Source organism: Varanus komodoensis, unplaced genomic scaffold (assembly GCF_004798865.1).
Source record: "Varanus komodoensis strain SLA01 unplaced genomic scaffold, ASM479886v1 scaffold11, whole genome shotgun sequence".
Lineage (NCBI taxonomy): Eukaryota > Metazoa > Chordata > Lepidosauria > Squamata > Varanidae > Varanus > Varanus komodoensis.
In genome coordinates, this window is record NW_025335317.1 from 12267088 (window position 1) to 12274782 (window position 7695).

The following is a 7695-nucleotide window of genomic DNA, read 5'->3' on the forward strand; positions in this document are numbered from 1 at the left end:
CCGCAAGGCGATCAAAGCAGTCAGTCCTAGAGGAGATCAACCCTGAGTGCTCTTTAGAAGACCAGATACTGCAGATGAAACTCAAATATTTTGGCCACCTAATGAGAAGGAAGGACTCCCTGGAGAAGAGCCTAATGCTGGGAATGATAGATGGCAAAAGAAGAAGGGGACAGCAGAGGATGAGGTAGCTGGATGGAGTCACTGGGGCGGTGGGTGTGGGCTTGGGTGGACTCCGAGGGATGGCAGAAGACAGGAAGGCCTGGAGGAATGGGGCCTTGTCCATGGGGTCATGATGGGTCGGACACTACTTGGCGACTAACAACAACAACAACACCTAGGAGCAGCTCTTGTATGTTAATTATGTTGTATGTTCAAAATTAAGCATGTCAGGCTATTTCTCTTTGAAATTGTCATTCCTTCATACATGATTAAAAATATTAGAGCAGGAATGTAATGAATGCTGGATTACAAACTGATTCTGGTCACATTAATTGTTTCCATACAGAGAATGATATGATTAGAGTCCATTCTTAGCTAGTGTTCTGAACTTCAAAGCTGAGAATGCCCTTGACATAAGTGCTGAAGGTTAGATACTTGAGTATATATTGATTTGTGTGTGTGTGTGTGTGTGTGTGTGTGTGTTGCCACTGCTTGGATTTATTCTGAATTGTGCAATAGGTTTGAAGGTTCAACTGTTCACACATGCATATTTATGAATGCTGATTTCTATTGCTTAACTTAGTTTTCAAAGTTAAGTTTGAGCCTGTATTTGGAAACTATTTTTGGTCCTAAGGTTTAGCATTGGAACAGTAATTATCAATTCATGCTGTGCACTGTTAAATAGTCTATAACACTAATTTCTTTTGCTGTATCATCATCTAGACCAGCACTGATGAATGTAGAGGATGAAGGATATGAAATTTCCATTCGGGTGGTATCAGAATTGATGAAGAAAATGTTCCTCAATATTCCAGCAGCATGGCTAAACAAGGCAGTAGGTAATGTACTGTGAATTGTTTGCATACCAGGGTCAAAAAGGCAAATGAAACCTAGTGATCCGACATTTAAGACTATTTACTTTCTGTCTATATGGAATTAGGAGTTCTTCCATACTTTTGAACTCTTCATCATACCTAAAATAAGAGAAGCTTAAGCAGAAGTTTCCTTTTGGTAGTTTTGCCTTCTGAGATGTTTGAAAACAGCTTATTCAGGTGCTAGTCCATATGTTACTTTTTTCTCTTAAAGAGGTATAGATTAAAAGTGGCTACAATGCTGCTGTTATAGAAGTGGCTACAATGCACAGTATAGCCCTTTTTTTACCTGTTACTGCAGGGGCAATGCATGTACCATGCAGAGACTCCCACTGTGCCTTCCCCTTGCAGTTCCCCCAGTGGAGAAACTCAGTGTTAGTGGCAGACAGGAATGGGTTGCCCTTAGAAAAGAATTCCCTTGTTTTAAAACGATTAATAGTCATCATATCTTTCTTGGCCGCCTGTCAGGCCAGGAGGCCTCTGAAAGTGGCAGATGAAAGTAGAACTTGTAAAACCGATAGAATGTCAATAGTGATAAAGACAAGCAATAATAATCATACCAGGCCAGAGTAAAATAAGCTGATTTTGAGGTCTCCTAGAAGCTTGCATGGCAGACCCCAAATGGTGTCATATTCCAGCGTATGGGGCCACTGGCTATACCGCCCTCTCCTGTGTGGTCACTGCTCATATTGGTGGACAAATGAAAACGGCCTGTGTTACTCTCATTGGTGGACAAATAAGAACTGCAGCTCTTGTTGGTGGGCAAAGAAGAAGGGCCTGTCTTACTGATCTTAAAAGATGGGAGCGTTAACACAGTGGTGGCGTTTCTTCAAGTAAGTTGCTCCCAGATTGTTCACAGCTTTAAAGATCAAGACCAGGGCGTAAGCAACACAAGGAGCAGTATAGACACAATATGATCCCCCACACCAGTGCCCAGGTGGCTGGATTCTGTACCAGCTGAAGCTTGTGAACCATTGTCGAAGGCCGCCCCACGTACAATGCATTATAGTAGTCTAGCCTGGACGTCCCTAGTGCATGGGTAACAGTGGCAAAGTCTCCATATAGGGAGAGAGCCTAAGCTTGTAAAATACATGTGTATGCCTCCCATCCCTCTGAGGTTTCCCAGTTAGTGCAAAGTTCTGGAGAACTTCCAGATTGTGCCCTTGGTCTTTAGGAGAAGTGCAGCTCCATCTCAGTCCAGGTGAAACCTTCATCCAGAGTCATTGGTCTCCCAACACAGAGTGGCTCTGTCACATTTCAGTTTGTGTATCCTTACTCCCCCGTCCCACCCCAGACAGTCACCAGATACTGGTTTGCAAATTCCCCATGAATGCCTGGCCTACTACCAATGTGTAAGATAATCCTTGAAACCACAGAAGTATCGAAGCAAAAGGGGGGGGGGGTGTCATCTTATACACCTGACATAGGACAAACACCAGAAAGACAGCCCAGAATATCAACCTCGTCTTATTTATGGATCACCTTATACACTGGTATATACAGTATTTAGCTAATATTCCTGCTGTATAAATGTATTACAAATTGCAAGATGAGCCACACTGTCTTAAAGAAAAGTTTATTGGAGGAATCCTGTTACAAATTTTCTGCATCTCTGTCCAGGGAGAATAGCTTCACACGCAGTGCGCCAAGTGTCATTATAGTGCAACCCGTGCCATTTCTTGTCTCTTGCAGAGCCTTCCTTAGACACAACCTATGGCATGATTGTAGCGGACCTGTGCCGTTCGCTGCTCACAGGCACGAGGGCGTCCTATCTTTTGACAATCAGAAGCCATTTCATACTGGATGAAAACAGCTATCCTTTGGAGAAGGAATTCAGTCTGCTGGGTTTTCATCTTAATCTCTGAAGAAAAAACTTTTGGGACTGTTTAGCCAGTTCTACCCTCCACACCCCAGTGCCTCCGTGACTGTAAAAAATGAATGCTTATTTTTAACTATATGTATAAAGTCTTCCTGATTTACTTTTATTTTTACAAATGCCCATTGTATTATTTATCAATACCAATTGTCTCTGTGCCAGAACTTCCGGTCACCTATTAATAAATTGGCATTTATTTATTTATTTATTTATTTATTTAAAACATTTCTATGCTGCCCCCATTGCAACAAAGCCTCGGGGCGGCTCACAACCAAAACAAAAACAAACAAAATCTTATATACATTTATGCACTAAAAATATTAAAACCCGATGCATCTCGGCTTAAATTTTTTTTAAAAAATCCCCCATAATAAATTATCACTTAAAATAAGTTTTAAATAAAAAGGTCTTAGCCTGGCGCCGAAAAACAAATAACGACGGCGCCAGGCGGACCTCTCTGGGAAGCGCATTCCATAGGTGGGGCTCCACCGCAGAGAAAGCCCTCCTCCGGGTACTCACCCTCCTAATATCCTTCACGGAGGGCTCCCGGAGAAGGGCCTCTGCCACTGATTTCGGGGTGGGAGGGCATATATGGACACAAGCGTTCCTTTAGATATCCAGGGCCCAAGCCGTTTTATGAGTAGTATTTTCTTGTCAATCTTTAATCCTCCAGATATCAGACCTTTCCAGAAAGTAAATCAGTGCTGAAGTGTTCTGCAAACACACTGCCCACATTTTTCATGTCTTGCCTAAGAAAATAGCTTTCCCTGTCCCGCCCTTCTATGTTGACTACAATATAATGTGATATTCATCATAAAATCAAAGCCTTGAATACCTTAAGGAATGTAAGCACTTAAATTCTGATCCTCCCCATGCCCACACTGCAAGAGCTTTTCATCTTGAACTCTCAGACTCTGGATTCAGCCTTGTTATTAAGAAATCAAATAAAGCTATTGACTTAATACTTTTGCATTCATGCTAGAAATTTCCTTTTATTTCCTGGATTAAATTTAAGTGTAGCTAGAAGATTGCAGGCATGTTCCAAAGCAAACATTTGTTTCTATAGTAACATTCGAACAAAGGAAGAGAGCAATTTAAATTATGTTTATTTAATAGGAATCTGAGAAATCTGATAGATAAAAGGGCAGCAGATCTGTTTCCTAGGCTTGTCCTTTGGAAGTGGTGCAAACTGAGAATTTGTGCATAATTTACAAAAGTCAAATTGCTTCTTAGAATGGAATTAGTAAACCAGGATACTTCGGGATGCCCAATTGCAGAGTTAATTGAAGGAGTGAGCAGGCAAATGAGTTGTTTCGTTGTTCTTCCCCTCCACAGCTTTCTCACTTACATCTGTCACTTCATCAGTACCAATATGCATGCAGCAATGGCTTATTCAGGACTTGGATAAGCACTGACTCGTCCAAGATTCTCTGCAATGTGGGGATTACTGAGGTTTATCTAAACTAAATTAAATTGGTTAAACAGACTTCATCTCCCAAGAGAACCTTTGGAACCGTAGTTCTGCAGATCTCTAACAAAAATTTCAGCACTGTTGGCAGACAGAGGCTTGGAATTCTTGGGAGGAAGCTGTGATGCTGAAACTGGTACAATTGCTATGTAGAAATAACCTGAATGGTCATGGCTCACTAATGCTGCATGGAGCAAGTTGCTTCCAAGTGGGCACAACCACAGCAGTGGGACTGAGGAACACAAGTATATCTACCCTTTGAGATTTGACCAGCTCCCATTCTTTTGGCTTTATGAAAATTTACTTTCAGTCTGGCATTTTACATTGTTTTTAAGGGTTATGAATGGTTATAAATCTGCCATTTGCTGATTTAGACAGAAAAAAGCTAGGAGATGCTGGAAGTTACAGGCCTTTTTTCTGTCTAAACTTAAGATTGTGCCTTAGCACAATTTTGTTGAAGATGCCTATGTATAGTGTTGCTCTTTTGACTTTATTTGCTTTACACTACCTGCTGACTCTATTTCATTTTTATACCCACCCAATAGCAGTTAACAGTAGTTGCCTCACTTCTGCAGTAAGGTGATAGAAAACTGAATAAAAATTGAGAGAGAGCAAGCCTTGTGATAAGTGATCCCTTGAATCAAGGAGCGTAGGAAGTGGCTTTATTCCAAATCACACACCTTGGCTGTCTGACTCAGTCTACCCAGATTCCCACTGGCACCCCAGAATTTAAAACCGAGGTTTTTCACGTCACTGGCTCCCTGACCCCTTTAGCAAAAGATGCTAAAGTAGTGAACCTGAGACCTTCTTTGTGTAATCCAGCTGAGCTATGGTCCCTCCCTCAGTTTAGGACTACTGCAGAAATATTCTAATACATTTTTATGGGTATAAGTTCACTGTACATGGTCTAGGATTCTTCCTAACTATGACCAGACATGTGTGCCTGCTAGCAAGATAGGAACAACAGAATTTGATCATGTCTGACCCATTTGTCTGTAATCTGAAGGCACTACAAATGTTCGATATGTTTACATGTCTTTTCCACTTACCACCATCATCATCCAACACATGAAGTACCTGCTTGATTGATTGAACCTGCCTGATTGTAAGCAGGATTTAGAGCAGTAAAAAATCTACACTGGCCTTATACTGAAAGACAATGTTAGATTGTGCCCACATGTGCTGAGTCTAATAGATATGATGCAGAAGGGCAAAAAATGCATGGGGAGAGAAAAGGAAACCAAACACTCCGTGATAACAGCTTGTTTCAAGTTCTATTGTATGAGCAAGCTAGATTAGCCTCTTCCTGTAGCAGCCCCAGTGTTGTGGAAGTATCTCCCGAAAGAGGCGGCTAACTTTCTAAAAACAGGCAAAACCTGATTTGTTTGATTAGGCCTTCAAAAACCAGCTTTCTAATTCTGCTCTTACATGGATTTTGTTGATGCTGCTCTTTCTTGCTTTCTCTCTCTCTTTCTCTTGTTTGCTATATTTAGACAATTATTTTGCGAATGTTTTATTTTGTTTGTGGGCAGCTTGCAAAATATGAAAAGTGGTTTATAAACTAAGTTTAGTCACATTTCCTTGTTGGGTCAAGCTGTTCTCAACAGCAGCCAATCAGATGTTTTGGAGCATCCATTCCTTTGACCTCAGCACCTGATATATGTAACCACCTCTGTAGAAGGAAGTTCTGTTAAATTGTATTGGCTAATCCTTATCAGGTAGATCTGTCCTCCATTATTAGTTATGGTTGATCTTCCACATTGATACTTTACATTTTATTCCTAATAGTCTCTCTTTGTGAGAAATCCTTGGTATAGTAATGCCAGGAAAAACTAGGCCATCTGGTTTCCAGCTATTACCTTGTATATTCAGAGGCTGCCACCTTTACCTGCTGGAGACCCTGCGAGTTAGAACCACACTGCTGCCTGACCCCCAAAATGACTGTTTTAAAAATAAACATTTGTTATGGGGAAAAAGTTACGTGGAACAATATTGAACAAATTTAGCTTGTTTCAAGCTAAATTTGACCCTTTAGGGCTTCTTAGTGGCCATGAAGCCCTAAAAGGCCAAATTTAACTCCCTAAAAATATTTTTAAACAAGTGGGTGGGACAGGGAGGGCCACACCGGGCACCTGGTTGCCAAATTCTGGTGATGGAGCTTTTCATTGTGTGCTTCACAGCTGACCTTACTGGAAGTGCCTCTCACCCAGTCAAGCTGTTCAATCCAGAGCCTAAGATCAACTGGCAAAGGGCTGAACTCAAATGTTCCTGCAACAGCACTAGCTTGCCATGAAAAATTTCTTTCAATAATGTAATAGTACCGGTGATTGAAGTGGCTAGAAAGCAGAGGGCTACACTAGGCCTTTCTCTTGCTGAATTCCTTGGGGTGGTAAGTTGCGACTTCAGAGAAGACGTGGAGCAAAATTCTGCAAAGCCTTTATCACTGCAGTCAGAAGAAAAGAAATTGCTTGGCTGCTCTGAGTTTTTGACTTGCAATTTTCATCATTTGAGCAGCTTTCTGTGTATGCAGTTTTCTTCATACTCTTTGTGATTTAGTTTCTCATACACATCTTGACTGAGTGTCTTAAATGCTATGCAAACCAAATGAGGGTCTCAAAATTACTACTGTGCTACAGTCAAAATATGTCAACTCTTTCCATAAAGATCAATATTTTGAGAAGGACCTGGCAGAAAGCTGATAAAAGTCATTGGGTGACATTTAATACACATACCACAATTGTCAGAGAATAATGCACAGACTTGTTTTAATGACACAAAACGTACTTTTCTGTAAGAGAAGAGAACTCTATTCTCGACTAGAAAGTGACAAGAAAACAGCATTGCTGTCACAATTTTAACAACACCAAACATTACAAACTGCAGGCAAAGTAGAACTGACTCAAAAGGCACGAGTTCTCCATTTTAAGTCTTGACCAAAGACACGTTCTTTCCCTACGTCAACAGGAACAGAACATAACCAGTACAATCCTATGGCATCAGAAATAAACCACAATGAGTTCAGATGGTTCGATTCTAATTTGCAGCCCCAAATGATCAGGTAATAAAAGGCATAGTCACTTTTCCAGGATCCAAAGTAACTTTTTTGGTGACACAGAACCTGCCATGCCCCACTGCTCAGGTCCTGTAAATTTGTACAATTTATCCATGCAACTGAAGTTTTTAAAAAAATGTATAAAAACAGCTTGAGGGAGATAAGAAAACGGGAAGCTTTCTGCACCCGATTTCTGTTCCTGTGAGACATCTGCAGGAAAGCAAAGATTTCTTGAAAAAATGTCAGAACCGTATCAAGCATTGATACA

General features: G+C 40.9%; 1 protein-coding gene across 6 annotated transcripts in view; it reads left to right on the top strand.

Annotated features, from left to right (window-relative positions):
- The window catches only part of SHLD2 (shieldin complex subunit 2), a 45144-nt gene extending 42037 nt beyond the window's left edge, over positions 1–3107 (top strand). For 5 of the 6 annotated variants that reach the window (XM_044420372.1, XM_044420376.1, XM_044420373.1 and 2 more), the window contains 2 exons: positions 883–998; positions 2724–3107. In XM_044420372.1, the coding sequence (XP_044276307.1) occupies positions 883–998; positions 2724–2896 (289 nt within the window). In that variant the 3' untranslated portion in view covers positions 2897–3107. The remainder of the gene's footprint in view (positions 1–882; positions 999–2723) is intronic. The other variant, XM_044420377.1, reaches the window with a different exon arrangement.
- The last annotated feature ends 4588 nt before the right edge of the window (positions 3108–7695 follow it).